Raw genomic sequence first — 24,482 nt, forward strand, 5'->3', positions numbered from 1 at the left:
GGCTGAGGCAGGCAGATTGCCATGCAGTCAAGGCCTGCCTGAGCTAAAGAATGAGACTCTGTCTCAAAGAGTTAAATTATTTTTAGTATAAAGCCCATATGTCAATAGGTAGCAGCCTAGATTTGCTATATGGGTCCTAGTTGGCCAATCCTGCCTTTTAGAAACAATTCTTATAGCATCCTGTGATGAGGTACTGTTTTATGTTTATTTTGGCAACAGGGGAAACAGATACAAAGTTGTTAGGTGACCTTACCAGAGTTCCACTGCCAGTAATGTTAGAACCATTACAAATAACTAGTGTAGAACCTTACACATGGTCCACAAAGACAAGTGAAATAATGTACATTTTTACAATATTTTCAATCCATTTATTTCACAGGCACTTATTGAATTATAAGGCCATCACAGCACTAGACCTGTAGGGTAAAAGGTCCAGCCAAAGAAACCCACCCTGGCCCTGAAACCAGAGCCAGTGAAGGAAACCCACCCTGGCCCTGAAACCAGAGCCAGTGAAGGAAACCCACCCTGGCCCTGAAACCAGAGCAACTGCCCCTGACCAACTGAGCATGAAACCAACCAATCCCTGAGCATGAAGTCTAGCCAATCTAAGCTTGTTCAAGCTCGAGGGGATTGAAATCTGACCAACTCCCTCCATGAAAATCTCCCTGGAAAAACTCTGCCCTAAGAAGCCCTGGATAAGCCCTGCGCCTGCCCAGTTGGCGGCTGTCCTCCTCCACCCTGGCAGAGGCGGCCACCCTCCTGGATTCCTCCTTCCCAAATAAGTCTCTTGAAAGAGTTTTGGGGGGAAGACCTTCTTTCACCAGAAAGGAGCAGAATCTCTGCGGGGAAACTCTTTGAGAGTGGAGCAGAGAAGCAATGGACGCCTCTTCTGGGAAACTCCCTTAGGGGAGCGATACAGAGCTCAGCTGTTGCAGCTCTCTCTCAGAGAGGGGCAGAATTGCCACATCCTGCCGGGAGACCGTCCCCCACCTGCTGTGGGATGTATGGCAAATGTGTTGCCGATTAATCAATAAAACACTGATTGGCCGTTGGCTGGGCAGGAAGTGTAGGCGGGACAAGGAGGAGAATAAAGCTGGGAAGTGGAAGGCTGAGTCAGAGAGACACTGCCAGCCACCACGATGACAAACAGCATGTGAAGATGCCAGTAAGCCACGAGCCACGTGGCAAGGTATAGATTAATGGAAATGGATTAATTTAAGCTGTAAGAACAGTTAACAAGAAGCCTGCCACGGCCATACAGTTTGTAACCAATATAAGTCTCTGTGTTTACTTGGTCGGGTCTGAGTGGCTGTGGGACTGGCAGGTGAGAGAGATTTGCCCTGACTGTGGGCCAGGCAGGAAAATTCAAGCTACAAATGGCGTCCAACGTGGTGGCAAGAGTTTCCACCTAAAAACTGAGAAAAAAGATTCTAAAACGGAGCTAAAAACAGCTTCCTAATTGTCTCTCTCAAATGAGCAGCAGCTGCCGGTTTGAGCTACTGGTGGGTTTCTGGTGTGTGTGCTTGACCTGCAGCATGGCAGGAATGAGGCCTCTGCAAGTGGCACATTAAGCTGTGTGGTGGATTTAGCCTTTGCAGGTACAAAACAAAAAAAGAGGTTTTTGGGCTACACGCTGCTTGGATAAAAGCATAGACCCACGATAGCTCCCAGAGGTGGTGGTAAACGTAGCCATGTTGGGAAGCTGAGGTGGGCGGAGCCAGCAGCCACAGCTGCTGCAGTTTAAGGCAAGAGATTCACAATAAGACAGATTCAGATGTAATAGTTTACAATGTGTGTAAAAGATACGTAGGCTTGAAAGAGACAAAAAAGGTGATATATAGAGTTATAGAAACAAATACATAGTTTTAAAAAATAAAGTCATTAAAGAGACAGTAAAGGTAGTATAAAAAATAAGCCACGTAAAAATGGATATTACACAGAGAATCTGGATTGTGTTGTCTTTGGGATTTTTAACTGCAGAAAAACATTTGATTGTAAAAGATGTTGAGTTAAACCAAAATGTATATTTTAAAGATACCTTGACTTCAAAATTTGGATGTAAGGATATGTTACTTTGGAAAGGAGACTCTGCTTTTGTTCCCACAGAAAGCCAGAGGCTATGGATTTGTTCAAGATTAAGATACATCAGGTTTGACCAGCCAAGACCCCCTGAAAGGTCTTCGATGACACCATGGCCCAGATGATTCAACATCCAGAACCGTTTGAAGGCAACTGGCTCAGACGATACAGCCTCATGGACTATTCCATAATTCTAAAATTTTGTTTGTATCCCCATAAGATACAGCGTCCCCCTCCAGCAGGAAGTAGTAAGAGAAGCTATGCCCAAATTCCCAAATTATATGTAATTTTACTTTGTTAAGGTTAAAACCTTCCTTTTTGAAAAAAAAAGGGGGAAGTGCTGTGGGATGTATGGCAAATGTGTTGCCGATTAATCAATAAAACACTGATTGGCCGTTGGCTGGGCAGGAAGTGTAGGCGGGGCAAGGAGGAGAATAAAGCTGGGAAGTGGAAGGCTGAGTCAGAGAGACACTGCCAGCCGCCACGCCACCATGACAAGCTGCATGTGAAGATCCTGGTAAGCCACGAGCCATGTGGCAAGGCATAGATTAATGGAAATGGATTAATTTAAGCTGTAAGAACAGTTAGCAAGAAGCCTGCCACGGCCATACAGTTTGTAACCAATATAAGTCTCTGTGTTTACTTGGTCGGGTCTGAGTGGCTGTGGGACTGGCAGGTGAGAGAGATTTGCCCTGACTGTGGGCCAGGCAGGAAAACTCTAGCTACACCCACCAGAACCCAGCTTCAGGTATAGCCTGACTTCTCAACAAGTCAGGATCCCTTTTCCCTCCAGAGCTGTTAACATTTGCAGGTATAGCCTGATTTCCAACAGCCAGGGTACCTTTCCCTCTGGAGCTGTAACACTTGCAAGACCCATTAAGAGAATTTCTCGGTTTTCTTGTAAACAGGTAGTTGCAATTGCCTGTAAGATATAAAATGATGGCTTAGATTGTACATAGGGAGAAAAAAAAATCAATATCTTGGTTTTATGCCATGTTGATCCCACTTAAATGTGTTTCAAGTAGCTTTTTCTCAAAATGTGCCCAAGTGAAAGGCTAAGAGGCTGTACCTTGAGGATAATCATAAGACTTGGACTTTGTGTCTTAGGACCATAATGTCAACATCGAAACCAGATATGCTGACATTTTCTGGGGAAATGGAAACAAATATCTAATCACTCCAGAGGAGTTACTTATAGGAGTGTGGGTGACCCCAAAGCAGCCATGCCACCAAAAAGTCTCAGCTCTGCCTGCATGATAACTTCTCCAAGCTGCATAGATAGAGTGCCCTCCCCCACCCCCCACTTCAGTTAGCCTTCCACACTCTGTGCAGCTAGCACATCATGAGGCCACATATATAGTCAAGACATAATCTGGCAGGAAGGCTTAGGAGGAAGTGGTTAAGATCTAGGGTGACAATCTGATGACCCTCCCATTCCCTGTAAGGGAATGTCAACAAGCCCAATCTTGAGGGCTGCCTGTGAGTTTTCACAGCTGTTCTGATGACAATGATGACTGTTGGCCTTCGGAGACAGCTTTCTACAACACATTGTAACCCAAATGCTGTAGTGCAAACTGAGGGGCGGTGTGCCCTGATACAGTTCTGGGGCTTCCATGATCTGTGACAACAGCTTCCGAAGAGATCCTGGGTAATTTCCTGCCACTAATAAAGCTGGAGTGTAAACACACAACTACAATCAAAGATATTAAAATATTTTTCTTAAATTTGTATATACTTCCAGCTTAGAAACAGTAGCATGTTAACATTTACCAGTTTTCAGAAAGGAGAAAGTTGGACTTATTTGACTAAGTCTGCATATTTAAATAAGCTTAATTCCAGCTCTCAGGATGTTGAGTCAGTAAGACTGCCATGAGTTCAAGACCAAACTGGACAACATAAAAATAACCCTCTCGAAACAAGTCTCTCCATAATACCTAAATATGAGGATATTTGCTCATTATAAAACTTATATAACAGTTCGTTTTCCCCATAGTCTATGAATGTAGGCACAAAGGATTTAATCCTTTTTGAAGATTTTAGTGTAGTAAAAAGCAAAGTGTTTTAGAAAGACTGTACAAGCCCGGGTTAACCTTCCACCTCAGACTTCAGATTCCTGAGCAGTGTTTTACTGATTCTTACCAAAATAGATGATCAGTGTGTGCTATTCCCATTGTATGGCTTGTCCTCCGCCCTTTCTTCAGGAAATGAGAAAAGTTTTTCTGTAACTCCTCTATAATTAAAATAGCTCACATTTTAATGATTACGTTTCACCGGATCTCACAAGCCATTCTTTATCCAGTTGTTTACATAGTGAGAAAATACTGCCGTTTGTATAAGCTCTCATGGCGATGGATATGGAGTTCCCTACTACACTAGATCACTCTTAAGGTTTATTTGCTACTATAGCCTAATTTAGAAACACTGTTCCCACAGTAAGCACACATACACTTCAACATCCTACATTTGAAATCAAAGTCTGAGTGGAGTTTTCTTACTGCACTGTGTAACTTGATAAACACCGATTCTTGTACAAGTCATACTGAAAAGCATGTGACTGCAGTGTCCTTCATGGTACTCCTCCATACTGGTGACTAATTTTCCCCTACCAACTTTTAATTTGTATCTAGTCATATTTTAGACTGGATTTCTTTTTATTCATGCCATCACTATTCATCACTCTTTAGTTTATCTTGTAAGCTTGTCTAGTGACTTAAAAATACATTCTTTGATCACTGATCATTATAATTCTTGCTTTTTTCTTTAGTGAGGAAATTGAGCAACCTTTGTTGTTTTTTGATGTGATGACTAAGAGTATTTTCTAAATAAAGAAACACACATAAAAAGGAGTACTGGTAACAACTATTTTATAAATATGTGGCTGTATTTTTCTTCACATCCAGCAAATGTATTGAATAGAATTCAGATATAGACTTCCAAGACTCACACAGTTCCAAGATTTCCTAACACAAATTTACATTGGTACCAAAATGGGCAAGAGAATGAAGGCACAGGCTCACTTTGTATCAATAAAGGACACCAAACACAGTCGTGAGGCACTAATGACATAAGCCTAGAACATCAATCAAAAAAAGCAAGTATTCCAAGTCTTCAGTAACTTCTCTCCCTTTTACATTTGGCAAAATTCAGTCTAGATATTTTAATACCTCAGAAAGAAACAATAAATAAGAGATGATGGTACATTAAAATTTCAAGTTGCTTGTAATTAATTAGTCTTTAGAAATAAAGGATGAAACCAGAAGAGAACACAGGTTTCTTCTATAGCCTTGGATTACCCTTCCTTGCTAAGGGTCTTGTGCGTCCGTGCAGAAATGCCAGCTATAACTGAAGGTTTAGGATAGTTGCTGACATGGTCCCTCAGTACTACTAAAAGATTGTTTCACAAAAACACAACTATCTTGGTTTCCACTGTAAGGCAAATTTGGTTATGTAAAGGTGATCCAAAGAAAGTTGAAAGGAAAAACGTATTCTAGCTCCCCAGCAAGAAACAGGTTACAGACTGAGACTGCAGTGGCAAAGCAATGAACTTTAAAGTTCAAGCAACTTCCTCGCCTCTGCGCCTGCAAACTAGAAAGAAAAACAGTCGTTTCTATTACCAATGACCACACCACTCAGAGGACCCACCAGCGGCTAGTTCCGCAATCTTAGAAGACTGCAACATAATAGAAAAACATCAGATTTTAGTTACATCTGAGTGTGCAAGAGTGATCTGCAATTACAACCCCCCCATTGCAAACGGGACAGAAAAAAAAAAAAAGGAACACAACCAGAGCACTGTTGTGGGGTAGGTAACTGCTTGCTTTCTGTGGGTCAGTACCACCGCTGTTCGAGGTTAGATGTGGCCATCAGTGGCGCATACCACTTTACAAGTAAAGCCTAAGTCTACAGCTGTAGAAAAACCATGGAAATATTTCAGGCTATAGGTAGCACTTACTTTAAAAGTTTTTCTTAGAAAATTAATTTTGATAGCATTTCCCAAGCCCTTCAACTACAAACATTTCAATAATTTCCCCCTTTTTCATTAAAATCTAACAAGGTTTTGAAAAACTACTTCCAAGAATGAGCAGTATGGGAGCTGATACAACATTTGTTCACAATGGTTACTTTTCAGCAAGTTATGATACATCTCTGCATGCTTGAAAATTATAAAGAAAAAGAATACTTATAGAAATATCTTAAGTTTGATGGGTTTTGGTGGGGTTTTTTTCTCTTCTCTTTAAAAACAACCCTTATTCACTTATGACTCCACAGTATGTATATATGCAACTATAAAGTTCATTTCCATGCTTATTACATAAAAATAGCTATCAGAAATGTCAGTCTATCATTATCAGCTGATACATATCCAACTCACTACAGAAGGGAAAAGAAAACAAAAAAATCTAAAGTAATTAAAGCTTACAATTCCATTTTTTTTTCTGGTTTTTTTTTGTGTGTGTGTGTGTGTGTGTGTGTGTGTATGTTTGTTTGTTTTTTCCCTGCTTGTCTGAAATTTTTGGGTGGTTCATCTGTGCTTTGCTGCAAGCTGATTCCCAGATTAATGGCCTCCAAGTAGATTTGAAAGGAAGCCTGCAGACTTCCTACTGTGCTGTGCTTCTTCATTTTGGTCTTGTGTGAGTCCCAGTTCGCTCTCAATTTGATCTAGCTCTGCCTGGTCAAGGAGTTCAAAATCATCCCCTTCCTCGGTGTCCGTGTCCTCTCCTACAGTGGGTGCGGCCGGAGCAAATGCCTGCTGGACCCCTTCTAGCTGATCTTTGATAGCGGCCGTCATGGCGGCTGTGATGACGTCCCCAGCCAGGTTGCTCATCAAGTGAAGGGAGAGGCCGGCTGCTGACTGCCCATCTTTGCTTGGTCTGGGACCACCGTCCAACTGTTGCTTTTTTCTCTTGAGCTCGGCAGGTAAGCCCAGGCTGAGCTCATCTTCATCATTTGTTCCCGTGCCATTTTCCAGAGATGGAAAACCTGAAAGATCTCGAGAGAAAACCTCCTCACTGGGCCGGTCAAGATCTGTAAAATGTGTAACAGAGATTCACGCATAAGGGCCAGAAGAAACTTGAAGTTAAGAGCTGTCTAAAGAGCCGAGCGGTGGTGGCGCATGCCTTTAATCCCAGCACTTGGGAGGCAGAGCAAGGCGGATCTCTGTGAGTTTGAGGCCAGCCTGGTCTACAGAGTGAGTTCCAGGACAGGCACCAAAGCTACACAGAGAAATCCTGCCTCGAAAAAAAAAAAAAAAAAAAGCTGTCTAAAATTACCTTTTCCTCGGTCTACCAGAATCATCTCTCCAGAGGCAAATAAACAAACACTATACGTTCTTCTGTATCTTTGGCTTTCCTATTGCATGAAATCATGTATGCAAGGACAATCAACTTCGCTTAGTATGTATGAGCTATGTATGGGCTTTAACTAAAGTTTAAAAGTTTCTGATATTCTTCATTGCCGATTTGATTGGACTTATGATTACCTAGGAGACACACCTCTGGGCATGTCAGTGAAGATGTTTCCAGAGAGGTATAACTAGGAAGGAAGACCCACCCTGAATGTGGTCAGCACCATCCCATGAACTAAGGCCCTGGACTGAATAAAAAGACCAGAAAATGAGGAAACAATGTGACCAGCTGCCTCATGTTCTTACTACTGCAGCTAGAGGAGCACTCACCACCATGATTTCCCCACCTTGACGGGCTTTACCCCTAAGCTCTGAGCTCAAATCAAGTCTTTTCTGAGTTGCTTTTATTGGGTCTTTGCCATAGCAATGGGTAAAGTAACTAATATACTGTTCATCATCATAATTCTACCTTCCCTGAAGACGGTAACTATCTTAAGACAAAGAGGATAGATATGATCATGCCATAGGAATGATGTCAGTGTTTTCGAGGTTCACACATGCTACAGTACATATCAGTACTTCATTCACTTTTTAATCCACTAATATTCCATTGTACAAATAGTCCACATTTTATTTATCCATTCAGTGGTTGACAGAATTTGAGTAGTGTTGCATGTATTCAATACCAATCAAAGTAAGAGAATCCAGGGACATCAGCTTACCATCAGAAGTGTCTGTCTGTGGAGTGTACCCTTCTGAAAGGTTGAAGGTCCCATTATCAGTCCAAGAGACTTCTGACACATCTGTGTCTGACACAGATAACTCTTTGGCAGCAACCGTGAGGCTAATCTGTGTCAACAGAAATACCACAGCACATTTTAAACTGAAAAAAACTCTTTAAAAAAGAGTCCACACTAACCCCCTAAATTTTAAAATTTAAAAAAAAAAGTAATGAGCACTTTCCTTTGAGATTATCCAACCATCTTGTAAAACAGGATAACCCATGTTATATATAAATCTGTTAGGACAATTATTTTACTTTCTGTAAATAAATGGCCAAACCACACAGAAACAAATTAACCAAAAATACCTTAGGACAGAGAGCTGAAAAGTCTAATTCACTGTCATCTTTGTGACTTTTTTCTTTATCTGCTTCTGTTGAGGGGGGAAAAAGGAGGAAGCATTTAGGTTCCTTTCAAGCTTAGAATATAGTGCATTTATTTTAACATATATTCTCCTCACAACCAGCCATATATTCTAGCCCTCCTCTATAATTGTTTCTACTGAAGAAGCTTCACATATTTGCAAACATTTGTTTTCCAGGGGAAACGGTGGGCATCAGTGTTCTCATAGCACCCAGCAGCAGCAGCAGCAGCAGCAACAGCCCTGGGGATCCTGTGGCAATACAGACTCCCGGCTGCTGTCCTAGACCTCCTGAGTCAAGAGGAGGAGCCCATACTCTATGCTGCCTCCAGGTCATTCTGGTGCATACTATAGTCTGAGAAACTCTAAAGCCATGGATAGACAATGATTGATAGATAGATAGATAGATAGATAGATAGATAGATAGATAGATAGATAGATAGATAGAAAGAAATCACACTGGAACCATCCTTTGCTTTCCCTTACTAATTTATTCCGCTTTTACATGGCTCCCACACTTCCCTTTATCCCTCACATTTTCAGTAATCCAACCCAAATAAAATAAAGTGCATCACAAACAACAGAACAGTTGCTGAGGCCCTTTCTCCTTCCCCTGCAATGTGTGTATTTTGTGATTTATGTATGCTTTCGTTCTGTGACAGTTTCATGTATGTGTACAATGGATTTGAATCCTTCCCCTCCCTGTCACCCTGTCTCCTCCCCATCCTCCTGCTGAAGCCCTTCTTCTCCCCTGGTCTCCTTCCTCCTTTCTTGTCGTCATCGTGTGTGACCCTGAGTGTAAGTAGGGTTGCCTGGATGAGCATGGGTGGGAGGTTATGTCCGGAAACATGGGCAACGTACCAGTGTCACACTACGGCAGAGAGTGACAGCCTTCCCACAGCCACTGTTACCTGTCCCTCGTACCTCAGAGCAGAGTGCGAGCTCAGGAGCTCCTCTCCCTTCCAGGATGAAATGCTGACAGGCACAGACTTGTGCATTTCTTGTGCTGGTACCTCTACTTAACTGAGTTCGTGACTGTGACTGCTGTGTCCCATCCAGCAGACACTTTTGCAGCAGTGTCCCCCACCACCACCACCACCACCTCTCACCCTCAAAATCACACCTTCTCGGTCATTAGGAACATGCACAATATATATATATATATATATATATATATATATATATATATATATATATTAAAACTCAATTGACTCAACGTTATGTTTGAGAAAAGAATCAAAGCCTCTAGAAGAAGAAGAAGAAAAAAAATCACACAGATCACACTTTGGGGGTTAGCTTTTACAGCACCCCTGAGCAAAAGCCTCATTCACACGTAGAACCAATATTCAAACTTGACCTACCAGCTCTCTCACGTTTCTTCTGGTTAATATATTCTCCGATTCCAAAATCTAGTTTCAATAGAATGGACTTGATTTTGCTGTATATTTTTTGTCCAATATCGTTACATTTAAACAGCGGACACAAAAAAGCAAACAGTACTGGAATAGAAAGAAGAAAATAATACAGGTAGTGTTCATTTTGAGTGCTTATATTTTAGTATTTTACAGGACACTGTTTAATTCATGGGAAAAATAGTAACACTGTTCTTAGGGTAATCCCTCCATCAAGTAAGTTCTCTATTCTTACTCTATGATGAAAATACACACACACACACACACACACACACACACACACACACACACACACCCTATACTCACAGCTATTGTTTTTACACTTGGAATTAGGTTGATTTTTTTTTTCCGCCTTACTTCTCTACCCTGAAAATTTAAGATAGCCACTTGTCTCAACTAAACTATTACCTACGTATATTATTGCCATTTACCATGTGGAAATCATTTCCTATTGTTAGCTTCTTCTCAGTGATACTGGGATGGTGTTACATGGGGTTGCTGGGCTTGTAGTCTAGCTTAGCACAAACCAGCTAAGGAATGTCTTGCTCCCATTTCTCCTCTCCCAGAACTTCTCTTATTTATTTCCTACATAATGCAGATCAAGTAAGTACTCCAAGTTCTGTTTGGAAGACTGAATGTGAGCTCCAACCATCGGCTAGGTGTGTCATGCGTTAGGAGGACAAGAGAAAGGCTGAGAGCCACACTGGCCGCACTGTAGCTTCAGTGCTGTTGGGTCATGTCCTCTCCTACTCAGTTATCTTTAGAGCCCAGTGAAACTCAGGTAACGGCATCAGATTTTCGTGTATTTGAGGAAAAGCAGAGTGTTTAATTTGAAGATTTTTTTTCAGGGTTATAATTCACATATAACAAATTACACATAAAGTACACAATTTGATAAGTCCTGACATGTAAACAACTAAGAGTCCTTGACACAATCAAGAAAGTAAAGTTTACTGCAAGCAAATATCCTCGTGTCTTTATTAATCCTTCCTCTCTGTCTCTTGCTTCTCCCCAACCCTACCCAACTCATCCCCAGCAACCACTGATCTACTTTTTCACTATTACTTTGAATGTTCTTGGGTAAATACTTAATTGTGGGACAGCCAGCCATACCGTTTTCTGAAACGACCGCCCCATTCTACCTATCTACCTACCACTAACAAGAGAGAATTCAGGTTGTTCTATATCATTTCTTACTTGACATTTCTGACAAAGATACAGTGGTATCTCGTTGTGATTTTATCTCTGGTGCCACAGAACATGCATAAAGGTAAAAGTGTGGTATATGTGCAGAGTGGGGCATACTGCTCAGTTATACAGTCAGTGATATAATTTCACATTATTTTTAATGATCCTGCATTTTGCATCTGTTCTTCCAACTGTTTACATCTAACTGTCTCGAGAAATGTCATGTATTGGACGACCTGTTTGGTAATTCAGAGCACACCTTTTCTCTTCTAAACTACAGAAGATCTGATAAGCACGAGTGATGCCATATGCATCACACCAAGAAGCAAAGTGTACTGCTATACTTACACAGTAGATAGCTGAGTATGACTCCAGGAATGTAACTTCCCAAGATTGTAAAAAATGTGCACACACTGCAGACCAGGAGACAAAACTAGAAGTAATAGAAATAGCATGGGTCAGTTACGCAAAACAGCAAGACACTGTAGAACACCTGCTTGATATGTATCTATACGTGTTCTATTATATATGTCACACGTTCCTTGAACAGCACTCTTTGTACTTAGGAACACTAAAGAAGCATTTTAACACTTCATTGTAATTCATTTGCAGGCAGGAGAGCTAATTCTGTCGCTAAGAATGACAAGTTCACTTACTCAGGCCTGTTGATGTATCACTGCCTGGTGCCAAAGACTCAAATAGTTACACGTCCCAGGAACAACTTTTACTCAGCCTCCTAAGTAAATCTGTACTTCAAACTACTACCACAGAACCACTGAAATCCACAGACAGGTCAAAACATTCGATAAGAGTACCTATATGAATCTGATGTCATTTGTTCTGCTGGGAAACCTCTGGCATCAATCTGTGAACATCATAATCCTTCCTAACTGTATCCGCCCACATCTAGATTACTTCAAAACTAAATGCTAATGAAATGGAACTTCTGCAGTGATATCTAATTCTTTTCCTTCTCTCTGTCAATAAGAAAGAAATTTTAAGACAATCTATAGAAAACTGTACTGATTCACACACAAGAAACATCAAGACAGTTTTAAGTCTTCACTTGCTTTTCACACTCTACTCATAAACTATCTAATTTTATGTATTATTTTAAATAGAGGTGCTGAATTAAACTGCCAAGCAAATTCATGGAGGGGCTTTCAAAGAATAGGAAGAGACATATATCTCTGGCCAAGGACTGATTAAGGGAAAGAACAAGGACTCTAAATTTCAGGTAAATGGGTATTTCATTCCATTTGGCTAACAGAGAGTATGGGTAAAAACATGAGACAAAATTAAGAGTCAAATTCAGAAAAAGCATGGGCCCTTGAAAGCATATGGAATTCTAGAAATGAAGAAATGTCAGGAGTTGAAGGAAAAAATGAGGCAATAAAGACATAGCCATACCCCCAGAAGTTGGCTTTGCAACGGGATTTGTTATCTCCTATGTTTTGTAGCATTATCATCTTTAACTAATGGACTGGGGGCACATGAATGTAATCCAAAGCCGGCATTTCAAGCTCAGAAGCTTCTATGTACTTCTAAAAGTCCATAGATCATGGCATGTTGGTCAAAGAAGTACTAAAATCTGTCAAGCCCCTCATGTAGATCAATTCTAACACTGACTGTTTGTGGTTAAAGAAATCCTTACAAATACAAGCATTGCCAGTTCAATGTGCACATGTTCCCAGGGGCTGTTCTATTAACCCTGGTGAAGTGATGAGACTGCCCGTACACAGCACAGGGAGGGCTTAATGCTGATATTTTAGCACTAGTGGTGGATAATTTAATCTTAAAAGCAGTGCAGGAAGCAGCAAGCTCTGTTGATGGCCCTGCCTCCTACTCAAATGAAGCCACAGACCCCAGTCTTCCAGTATGCACTTCTCCACACAATCTCTTTCATCACTTGAGACTCTTCCCTGAGTGGGTTTTTATCTTCATCAGAAAAAAAAAAAAAATAGCAACAACAACCAAAAAAAAAAAAAAAGAAGAAGAAAAGAAAAAAGAAAGAAACAAAAAAAAAAAAAACCCCTTATTCCAGTTGTGTGAGCACAATGAATGTTTCTGCCAAAGCTTGTGTGGGTCTTCATTCTCTCTCATTTCAGGATAGGCATCTTGCAGTGCAGCCCAGGCTAACCTTGAAGTCATGATCCTCCTACCTACCAAAGTGTTGGGATCACTGTGATCCACCACATTTGGCAAGTTTCCTTAAAATAAACCAAACCAGAATCTCTACATTTTGAGATTGCAAGTGAGACTAAATTATCTCTGAAACCCTAAAAGGACTACATGCTTATCTCAACTGCCTTTGGTTTCAGAATTAGACCACAGATGACAAAGTTCTTAGTAACACCCCTTTCCATTCTTTTTTGGTTTTAAGTATGGCAAAGCCCAATCACAATTCCTTCTAGTAATGAGCTAAATCAATATCTACAAAATATAAATGCTTAAGAGTTTCACATGTGACCATGTCTGAGTCTTGATGAGGCCAGCTCCTATGCTATAGTATGTTTAAATTAGAGAGTCTTTGCCAGCTAAAACACGTCACCTCATTTGTCCCCACGATACACTGAGTATTTCCAAACTTGCCTTGCCCGGGCTCTGCTGTTTAAAAAGAGACATTTCTTGAAGAAATATGCTGAAATTCATCCATGATTCTGCAATGCAGTGGCTCAGTCTGGGTCTTTCATCTGGCTTGGAATTGATAACCTCCCAGCTGAAAAGAGAGAGAAAGAGAGAGAGAGAGAGAATGGAATTGAACTTCAGCAACAACCACAACAGTGTTTATCGGATACTGAACACTAATGGCTTCAACAAATATTTATTGAAGATTACCGTTGGCTTCATTACGCTCTGAGTTCAGAGGGCTAAACCAGTCAGATACCCAACTCAAAAGAATCAACAACCAAGAGAAACAACAAGCTATACAGTTAATTATCTGATCACACAACATGGGGAACATTGAGGAGGACAGGGCTGGAGCTCTGGGGCATGTTTTCATTTTTCAGCTCAGATCTGGAATTAATTAGCACTTTACCCCAACTGTTGACTACAGAACAGCCTAGTATATGTAGAAACCCTAGGATGGGAAAAGGTTAAAGCGCTACCCTGTCTAGCCTCAGGGTGGTCAAGTGAACCGGAGAAAAGCCATGGAGAAAAGCCATGGATAAAGTCATGAGGAGGAGCCACAGCTCATGCTGGGCCCTGAAGCTCTTGTTGAAAACTTCAATCCACAGCACGTTTAAAGAAGTAGGAATACCTACAGATCATTACTAATAATACAAACAATGTGTTTTCAATATACGTGGCAGTTTGGCCAACTCTAGAAAAACTGTTAATTTGATGGTGTCTTACAACAACAACACCCCCTTTTAATTTTGAAACAAAATTAGTATGCATGGGCCTACACATGCTCATGCTGTGTTATATGTGTGGGTAAACATGCCATGGAGTGGAAGGGGAAGTCAGGGCTCAAAGTGTGAAGTGTGTTCTCTCTTCCCATCTTCAAGTGGATTCTAAGGATTGGTCCCAGGTTGGGAGGGGTTTTGCATCAACGTCTCTATCTGCTGAGGCATCTCAGCAGCCCAATGCTCCCTCTTTTCCTGAAGTATCTTTTCATCCCGAATGTGCTGAGTGTGGCACGGAGGCTGGCAAAGTGCCATGCCCTTGCCCTGGTTTTCCCACAAGAATCTCAGTGACCTGAGCACTAGAAACACTACAGAGGGAAGATATGTGCGAATTCCACCATTCTATGACATGACAGTGGCATCAATCTCTTAAAACATACTTTCACAATCCTAACTCATGAAAATGCAAGTTCTGGTAAATCGTCTCAAATTCCTTATTTGAGAGGGAATGTCCTCCTGCCATGGCTGTGCCATCACAGAGTCACGGGCATATAAAAAACAAATTCATTGAAGACCCCAGCAGAAGGCATTAGTGAACTGTCATGGAAGGGTTTCAGAACAAGGCTGATACCTGGATTCAACCCCAGTGGCCCCAAAGCAAAATGACCTTGGCTCTTGGTGTGCTCAGCTACAGGGAAATTATGTACATATAGAATAACAGAATATACATGTTTTGTTAACACTTAAGAGTAAGTCAATTTTTCAATTAATTAAAAAAATTTTAATATAAGGTTTGCTGGCCCTGGTGATACAGGCCTGTAATCCCAGCTAACCAGGAGGCTGAGGCAGGAGAATTTCAAGCCAATGGCCTATCTGGGCTAAAGAGTAAATTTAAGGCCAGCCTAGACCCTGTCTGTCTCTCTCTCTCTCTCTCTCTCTCTCTCTCTCCACACACACACACACACACACACACACACACACACACACACACACACACACATATATGGCAGCAAAAGTGGGGGGTTAGAGTGCACACATGCACACCCAAGAGCTAGAGTTATAGATGAGTCAGTGGTGAAATGATTACCTCCCAAGTACAAGGCCCTAGCTTCAGTCCCCATTGTCTCAATCAATTAATTAAAACCTAAGTGTAAATGAATGCCAGAGTACTGAAAGGAGAAGGGCATGTTCCATGTTCCTTTCTCTTTGCCTCAACTGATGTTCTGCCAGATAATCCCGAAAATGTCCGTTGCCTGAGCTGAGGCTCTTCCACCAGGCAGACATCTGCCAACTGACTTCTTGCATGTCCTGAGCAATGAACGTGTGGGGATGTCTGACTTCGGGGAAATAGTTTGTGTGTCCTTTCATTTGAGCCAGCGAGCAGGCCTGTTTTCATCAGGGAGCAAATCATACACCAGGTCTGCACACCTGGTTAATGACTCCAGCCCTGTTATAAGAACACTCAGTACATGGCAAAGAAGCCATTAACTATAAGAAAATCCTACCAGTATGTCTGCTTAATGGGGTAAGATTTTACACAAGAGAGCAAAATCAGCATGGATGAAGAAATGCAAGCTTGTTAAGTTGGGGTTATTTTATCAGTTATGGCAGATTTGTTGCTACTGGCACAGCCTAGACCACTCCTCAGCTCAATGGGACTATGCTGATGACAAACACACATTTTCATTTCTGTTTTTCTATACTATCTGTATTTAAAAATATAGTTGAACTGTTCAGCAAATATAGTTCCACCAAGTCAGTCACAGACATAACAGAATGATTTGAGCATTAGTCTTTAAAGACGAAAATGAGATGAACATTTTGTTATTTCAATCAGATTTAAAATATACTTTCATCAGGAGAATGAGGAACTAAGGTGAGTCGCGTTCATTCAATCAATCGGAGATAAAACAGCAGGGAAAGTGAATGAGTTGAATTCATTGAGTTCGTGTATCAACTTCATAATGATAATATCAATAGAAGAAAATCCCAGAAGAATACATGCAGTGTGGTGGGATGAACAGGTTACTTAAGCAACTGGTGAGATGGCTCAGCAGGTTGAGCACCTTCTGCTAAGCCTCGTGATGTGAGGTCAATTGCTGGGACCTCAATGGTAAAGAGGAGAACTGATTCCCACAAGCTGTCCTCTGACTTTACATGCCCACTGCATGCACACACGCGCTTCCCTTCAATACAATGAACAAATACATGGAATTGGAATTTTTCAAATAAAATCGGCGGTTACTTCAGGAAGAGGATGAAGCAAAGACTGTGATATGAGCCAGCCAGGTGGGAGATACTTAGGTCCTGATCACAGGCTGCTTCTCGACTTGAGCCACGGAGATGTGAAAACCAACATACTGTGGCTAACGAAAACTACACATACACATGTGCACATGTGTGTCTGTATAGGCATATATATAGCACTTTTTTTTCAAACTTTTATACTAAAATGTATTTCTATTTCTAAAATGTCAATTTTATTTCATGAATAATTTTCTCACTTAAGGTCCTGTTTTATATATTACTGCCTAAATACAAATGTTTCTAGCTTTTTCCTCATTTATTTACTTGTGAAGTAATGATAATATTTCTGTTGAGTAAAAACATGAAAAATCATTTTCAAATTGACATTACTTTGTTCAGATGCCAGAATGCTGTCTGCCTTTAGGATTCATGTCTCTAGGATGACATTATATCTTTTATTAAGTAATGCCCTGATGTTGAAAATGAACCTCTGGCCTCATATAATGCTAAATTAACACTACAGAGATCATGTTAAGGGTCTTTTTGATGGACTTCAAGTGGAAATAATCTGTTAATTTGTTCGTATTTTCAATGAAATATGGTGAAGTTTCCCCTTTGTGCCTTTCGTTATGATGAACACACTCATATTTCTAAAGCTTGGATCTCTATGTTATTGTTTCTCTCACTCTGTCTACAGATTACATCATTTTCTGGGAATAAAATATCTACCTTGTAACAGATTATCACTGATCTGTGAAGCCACTGAATTTCTCCATTTTAAGAAAGTCGCATGTGACATTTTTAAACAGCACGTCCCTTTGTTTCCAACATTGATATTAGCATAACAAGGAATTCTTATTGACAATTGAATTGTTATATGCCCAAACAGAAATTCATTGCATACAGCTTCAAAATATTATCTAACCAAATGATTTTGGGAAAAGGCAATCAATGTTGGAGACAAGAATAAATGTTCATATTGTACCAAATAAAATTTGATAGGACTTGAATAGAAAATCTGAATTCAGAGATGAAGAAACATATTTTGTATGAGACATGGACCCAAAAGAATTGATCACTGGAGTTTATTGTTTAAAAACTATGTAGTGAGGAGCTGGAGAGATTGCTTAGCAGTTAGGAGCACTTGCTGCTCTTTCAGAGGACTCAAGTTTGGTTCCCAGCACCCACATGGCAGCTCACAACCATCTGTAAATTCCAGTTCTAGGGATCAACTACCTCTTCTGATCTTCACAGGCGCCAGGCATGCATGTGGTCCACAGATATAATACAGGAAAAACACCCATACACATAAAAATCAGATTTTAAAAACAAATTAGACAGTGACTATTATAGGAACACACATCTCTACACTCTCCAAGTCAGTCAGCCATTAACTGATGTCACCATGGTTTGAGTGGGTAACAGAGAATTATACAGTTTGGAATGAAGTCAGACATAATGTCAGTGTTTCATATCCTTTCATGTTATAGAAGACAAACATTAAAACCTACTCAAGTTGTCTCACCCATTTAGAGACAGAGTCAAGACCTAAGAACAAGATTCCTGGTTTCCAATACAGTTAGTTCTCCTTCAACAGTGTGACTCTTCAATGACAAATAAATTCAGTGCTATCCTTGAAAAATAAATAAATAAAAAATAACATGTTATGGAGAAAAAGGAACGTTCCTTGTTTCCCCACTTCCAGGAATGAAGAGGAAAGAGCTGTGATTGACCAACACCAGTGTGGGTTCATGCAAGATCAACCCTTTCCAGGAAAGCAGAGCATGTGCAGAATCCAGTACTCAGCGGAAACTAAGACCCGTGCATGGCGCTGGTGGTTGTTTAGTACAAGTGACGTCTGCGCACACAGTTGCTCCATCACAGAACTCTAGGTTTTCTTAGAAAGCCTGGGGAACATACAACAGAGAAATCATCTCTGTGAATACTAGAAACATCCTTCCTGTGGCCGTCTCATCACGGTCCTTGGAACTGATGGATACGCAAGGCACGGCCCAGCTACCATATAGGGAAGTGGAATGCACTTTAGCCTTCAAAGTGGTTTGAGATGTTACCAAGTTCTTAACCAAAGACTATGTGCCATCTATGATGAAGGCTCCTCCAAGGGAGGGAATTTAGTGACCACCAGTGTTAGTATCTCAGGACATGCAAACTCCAGGTTCAGAGGAAAGCGATGTTCCTCGTGGGTTCTCCCTCTCTCCCAGTGTCTTGTGTTCCTCAACCCAGTAAGCCAGTGGCACAGTGCAGCCACAGCGAAGGTCCACTGAAGCGCCACCCCCGGTTCCTCCCCGCCTCAGTTCCCCATGTTCCCCATGCGTTAGTTGTAGCTGTTTAAGTCAGTCCACAGATCCCTGTCCCCTCGAAGCCACACCAGCTTCCAAAGAGGCTTGGCCCTAGAACCTGCAAATCTTCCTCTCACAAAAGAAAAAAAAATAATGGCTCAATGCCATTTGCCTAAGTTTTCCTTCAAAAGAAAATACTCTGGTGTTCTTGCACAAGTGACATTCTACAAGCAAAATAAGCAAGTTACTGATGAACCCTTAGCCTCAAAGTCCTTTGTCAACAGCTGAAGAATTTATGGCTTCCCCTGTAAACATAGTAAGATGGCTCCTTGGACAAGCAGCCCCTTTATCAACAGGAAGGAGCTTTGCCCTGAAAGAATTGAAGCCAATGGCCTTCTTTGGTAGACTACAGCTAGTAAACGCAAGCTGTGCTGAGGTCCACCCTTCAGAGTTCTGCAATGGGTGAGTCTGGACCCAAGCTCCTGAAAAGGGCCTGGCCTTCACTGGAGAAGATCCTGAATGAGCACTTTGGGGAAAAGCTGAGAAATTTGCATGGATAAAGTTCTCAGGTACTTCTGAGCCACATGATTCTTATCCTGAGTCATTGTGAGCAAATTATGTTGAATTTCTATCTCATACACACACACACACACACACACACACAGAGAGAGAGAGAGAGAGAGAGAGAGAGAGAGAGAGAGAGAGAGAGAGAGAGAGAGAGATGGTATTTACTCCCTTTTCTGGGCATTAGGCAAAGGAGGAGAGTGACATGAAGAACAAAGAATCTTAATATTGCCCAGCTCTCCTGCATTAAAGAGTTTCCGGGCCCCAGAGCAGAGAGGAGCCACCCAGATGGGATCTGCCACCTCCTTGAATTGATCCGAGAGGTAGAGTTTGCAGGCCAAAGACAGGGTGAATAGAATGCTATACAGGAGGCAGGGTACTCAGTAGGTCTGCAGGGGGATCCCCTGAAATTTTCAGCTAATTGATTGACGGCTACACCTGTGAGGACCTCAGACACCGTAAAAGGGCTGTAAGGAAGGTCCAGAAAGAAGGGTGTCTGTGCCAAAAGGACTCCTCATGACACCAATGCGACTAGAAAAAATTCAAATCCACAGTCATTGATGGAGTGCCCAATTGGGTCTTGGCTCAAAACCCAAGAAGACTTATCTCTGAGTAAAGCGCTGCCCTGGTCCTGTGGGTGATGTTTACAAGCAGGCTCCCAAAGGGCCACACAAACTCAAGGTCAGTCAATAGGTTGAAAAAAGTCAAAGGGGTCTGGATGGCTTTTTTCACCTCTTGTGTGTGTGTGTGTTTTGCATTGATTTGTACTTTTCCTTTAATATTATAGTTATCGGGGCAGGACTGAAGGCTCAGCAATTACGAGCATGCGCTGCACTTCCCTAGGACTAGAGTTTAGTTCCAAGAACCCACCTCAAGCACCTCACAATTGCCTGAAATTCCAGCTCCAGGGGGGAATCTTACACATCTAGCCTCTTTGGACACCTGTGGTCTTATGCACAGACCCACACATATACACATACTCTTTAAAAATATAGAGTTAGCAAAAGCAAAGTTTGAGGGTTTTTTTGGTTTCTGAGACAAGATGTCATGTAACCCAGGATGGCCTTGAACTTACTATGTAGCTAAAGCTAGTCTAGTGCTCTTGATTCTCAGACTTATACTCTGCAGTGTGCTGGAATTATACAGGCATGTGCCACCATGCCCAGGAAAAAGACCTGCCTGTAGTCTTAAGCACGTAACCTGATGGAATTCTCAAGGGCTGTCTGTGGCTTCATGGTGCAGGACACAGTATTCTCCATTAGGGGGTTCTCTAAGATTAGGAAACCTGACACTCAATGCTCCTTCAAAATAAACTGTCATTCTGAAAGAGGGGGGATGTTGTAGCTTGTCTCCTTCACTGGGTCTGACTACTAGTAGCATGGCTACTGAAAAATGAGTCGGTGTCCTTTTCAAAAAGCAAACATCTCTTGCAGTCAGCACTCCCTCTGTTTACCTCAGTGAGTATACACCAAGTGCATGCTGTACTATTCCTGACTCCGGAGACTTAGAATGAGGAGGCAGAGCCCTCAACCAGTAAGCTTATATGAGCGAAACAGTGACTGAGAACACATGGCGCACTCATGCACACGAGCACACACACACACACTTACTTCACACATAAAAGTTGCGTGGTAGAAATAGCTTTTTACCTCACGCTACTAGAGAAAAATTAATTTGAAAACTAAGCTGAGGGCTGGATAAAGGAGATAAAGTTGTTAACTACTTTGCTGTATACTTTACAGGATAAAATTGTAGCTGCGTGGTTTATAGACTTTTCCAAAGTGAAAAGTATCTTTAAAACTGAGGACTATTTTTCAAAACAAAACTTTATTTTTAATATATCAAAACTCAAATTCTTTCACATATTTTTAACTTTAGATTAAAGAAGATAATGACCAAAGAGAGTATATGGGGAAGAGAGGAAAGAAAAACCAACCCTGTGTGTGTGTGTGTGTGCGCGCGCGCTCAAGGGTAGAATATAAATGAATCTTAAGGGTCCAGTTTGAATTCTTGGTACTCTAAGGATCAAAAGGCAAGAAGCAATGTGCGAAGCAAGGCCATTTACGGCGATCTCTGAGACTGAAGGCAATTTCTTTTTTCATGAAGCTGTTTTTCTGTTGTTATTTTTTCCTGGTATTTGTAGCAAAATAAAGTACTAATGTTTTTCAGCTGAAATAATGGAAAATTGCATGTCTTAAATTATGAGATAGACAGAACTATTTAAAAGAATTATAGAATAAACTTACAAAGATTGGCAAGACTTTTTATTAAGGTAGCAGTTTTCAGTTGAAAAAGAGCCAAAGAGTCCAAATAACAATTCAAATAAACGTAGTAAACCATTTCAAGTACAGGGGGGTATGGCAGTATGAACTGCAACAGGTAACACCTTCCAGGGGACAGGCTACACCTTCCAGGGGACAGGTAACACCTTCCAGGGGACAGGCACTCCCCTACCTCATAGAAACTCAGTAACCTCATTTAACCATCACATCTGATTTCTTATATCCCAGGTCACTGCTAAAGACCTTGAGGTCCAGATTCTTCATCTACGTGGCTCAAGGTCACAGTATTAATGGAACAGGAGTGCCTGGCACAGGAGACCCGCTGTCCACACTGGAACATGCAGATCACTTCAGAGGTGAGTGGCAAAGGGCATCCGTCCCTAACTGCAAGCTAACTCAGTCAAAATGGAAATGGGTTCCAGGGGAAACTTGAGCCTAAGGAACCGAGGTTCCTCTTCCCTCTTCCAAGCGCATTAGCAATTTCGAAGCAGTCCCCACAAGCAATCCTATAATCTGAGTCCAGCTTCTCAGACTAAATTACATCCTTTTGCATAATCATGATCACGGCTGTGGTTTGCTAAGCGTTCCATTAGCGAGCACTGTCTCAGATCGTCTCCACGTGATGCCCTTCCCTCACCAAGTCATCACAACACCCTGCAGGTCAAGACCGGTATTGTGACGTCCATTTTACCCAAGAGAAAACGTGGGGGGGGGGGGGGGGGGGGCGGCGGCGGCGCGCGTACGGCTATGTCCATGTCAGCCCTGAATTCTGTATGGTTTCCTTACAGAAATTCTATTGTGACGGGTTGATGGAATGCTGACACCCTGGAAGACTCTAAATGACATTACAGAATTTGTGGCCAATGTTCTGACCTCTCAGGCATGCACGCAGAAAGGGCGAGGGATATAGCTCAGTCGGTACAGTGCTTCTCACACACACACACACCTTTCAGGTAACTCTGTAGGTTTTTCATATTCATACTCATATATGAATCCATGACCCAGTAATCATCTTAAAACATATTTAGAAGATTCCTAGCAGAGCAGTACTGGAGAGCTATTTCACAGTGTGATTTTATTGTAGGTAGGAAATGGAACATTGAAGCTAGACAGGATTTTTCAGAAAGTTAGCCATGTCATTGCCCTATGTGACAAACTTTTAAATAGGGATTTGGGATAACCTGTCACCTAGCAACCGTGACAAACAGCTGGTGCAGCCCTCACACCTATAAATATGTTTTGGCCTAGGGACCTCTCGTTCTCGGCTAGTGACTCAGGGTCCCATGCTCACTGCTAGTGAGCATCTGCTGATGCTAATTCCTGTTGAATTTTTCTTAGAAAGGTCAGTCAGTATCTGGTTACAGACCTTAACATCTCTCCGTGTAACGTGTCGGAATGTTTTGTTTTAATCCTCTGGAGACATTCTATGCCCTCTATGAGTGAACGTATGTAGGGGGACCGACTAACTCAGAACCGGGAATGCCTCTCTCCACGACACGGACTGAATCAGAGCCATGACACAGCAAATGGGATGTGTCAACCAGAGGATTAACCAAGCAAGCCGGAGATTAAAAAATTACACAGCACTCAATTTGAAGCTTTCACTTTCTCAGACCAATTAGCCAAGGAGCAGCTTCTCCCCAGGCCAGGGACAAAGTGGCGCCAGCTAAGTGCTTGTTTTCCTACACAGGGAAGCTGAGTCCCACCTTCTGAGAGAAACTTAGTGTTCTTGCTAGACACACACACACACACACACACACACACACACACACACACACACACTTCTGTTTCCCCCCTCCCTAAGTTGGAAAGCAGCAGGAATTGGTCACTCTCTAAGACCCTCCTTCCCCTAGTATCTCAAGCTAAGCAGTGCCCCTTTGGGGTGGGGAGGCACAGATGATCTGATCCGCTATCTAGAAGGACACTTTCTTCTGCTACGTGTAGTACTCTTTTCAAGAGCTGGAGGATCAGAAGCCAGCCGTTTTCAATGTTTCCACTTTTGTTAGTGTTTAATAACTAGATTCTATATGCTAAGGGCCTGAGCAAGGTAATATCCCTCACAAGCATAAGGCAAGCACTTACTTACGACAGTCCTGTAGGAGACTAACTCGCCCTTCCGTCTTGAATACAGGGCCAAGATTTGATTCAGTCACTCCACTGTCCCTAAGCAGGAAAGGATTTCAACCTATCCTCCAAGGGCAGATCAGAATCAGAGTCAAGAAACAGGCTTCACGGAAAGAAAACTTATTGCAGGGTGAGTTTGCTAACTTCCCGTTCTGTTTGTGATCTGCAATTTCCAACAAACTTACAGTCCAGGATTTATTGCAGTTCGGGTAGAAAGTAAATGTCCCCTCCCTGCTTTTTGACCTTTGTTTTAGCTGTATGAAACTGGTGACAATTTTCTTCAACATGTTTCTTAGAATTGAAAAAAACAGTTAACAACATTAATTCCTAATTTTGCTCTTTAGCAACTAGCCCCACTGTACTGGGCCCGAGCAATACATGCAGGCCAGACTCGTAGAATTAATGAGTCATTGCAAAGTGTGTTCAACATCAAGGCCAATGAAAATTAA

At 41.7% G+C, this 24,482-nt stretch overlaps 1 protein-coding gene across 1 annotated transcript in view; it reads right to left on the reverse strand.

Annotated features, from left to right (window-relative positions):
* Nucleotides 1–6,541: 6,541 nt before the first annotated feature.
* The window catches only part of Retreg1 (reticulophagy regulator 1), a 132,977-nt gene continuing 115,036 nt past the window's right edge, over nucleotides 6,542–24,482 (reverse strand). Inside the window, exons 4-9 of the mRNA XM_059276065.1 lie at nucleotides 13,759–13,885; nucleotides 11,515–11,599; nucleotides 9,928–10,065; nucleotides 8,514–8,578; nucleotides 8,146–8,272; nucleotides 6,542–7,104 (exon numbers count right to left, since the gene is read on the reverse strand). Of these exons, the coding sequence (XP_059132048.1) occupies nucleotides 6,635–7,104; nucleotides 8,146–8,272; nucleotides 8,514–8,578; nucleotides 9,928–10,065; nucleotides 11,515–11,599; nucleotides 13,759–13,885 (1,012 nt within the window). The 3' untranslated portion in view covers nucleotides 6,542–6,634. The remainder of the gene's footprint in view (nucleotides 7,105–8,145; nucleotides 8,273–8,513; nucleotides 8,579–9,927; nucleotides 10,066–11,514; nucleotides 11,600–13,758; nucleotides 13,886–24,482) is intronic.

The sequence above is a fragment of the Peromyscus eremicus genome, chromosome 11, assembly GCF_949786415.1.
Source record: "Peromyscus eremicus chromosome 11, PerEre_H2_v1, whole genome shotgun sequence".
Lineage (NCBI taxonomy): Eukaryota > Metazoa > Chordata > Mammalia > Rodentia > Cricetidae > Peromyscus > Peromyscus eremicus.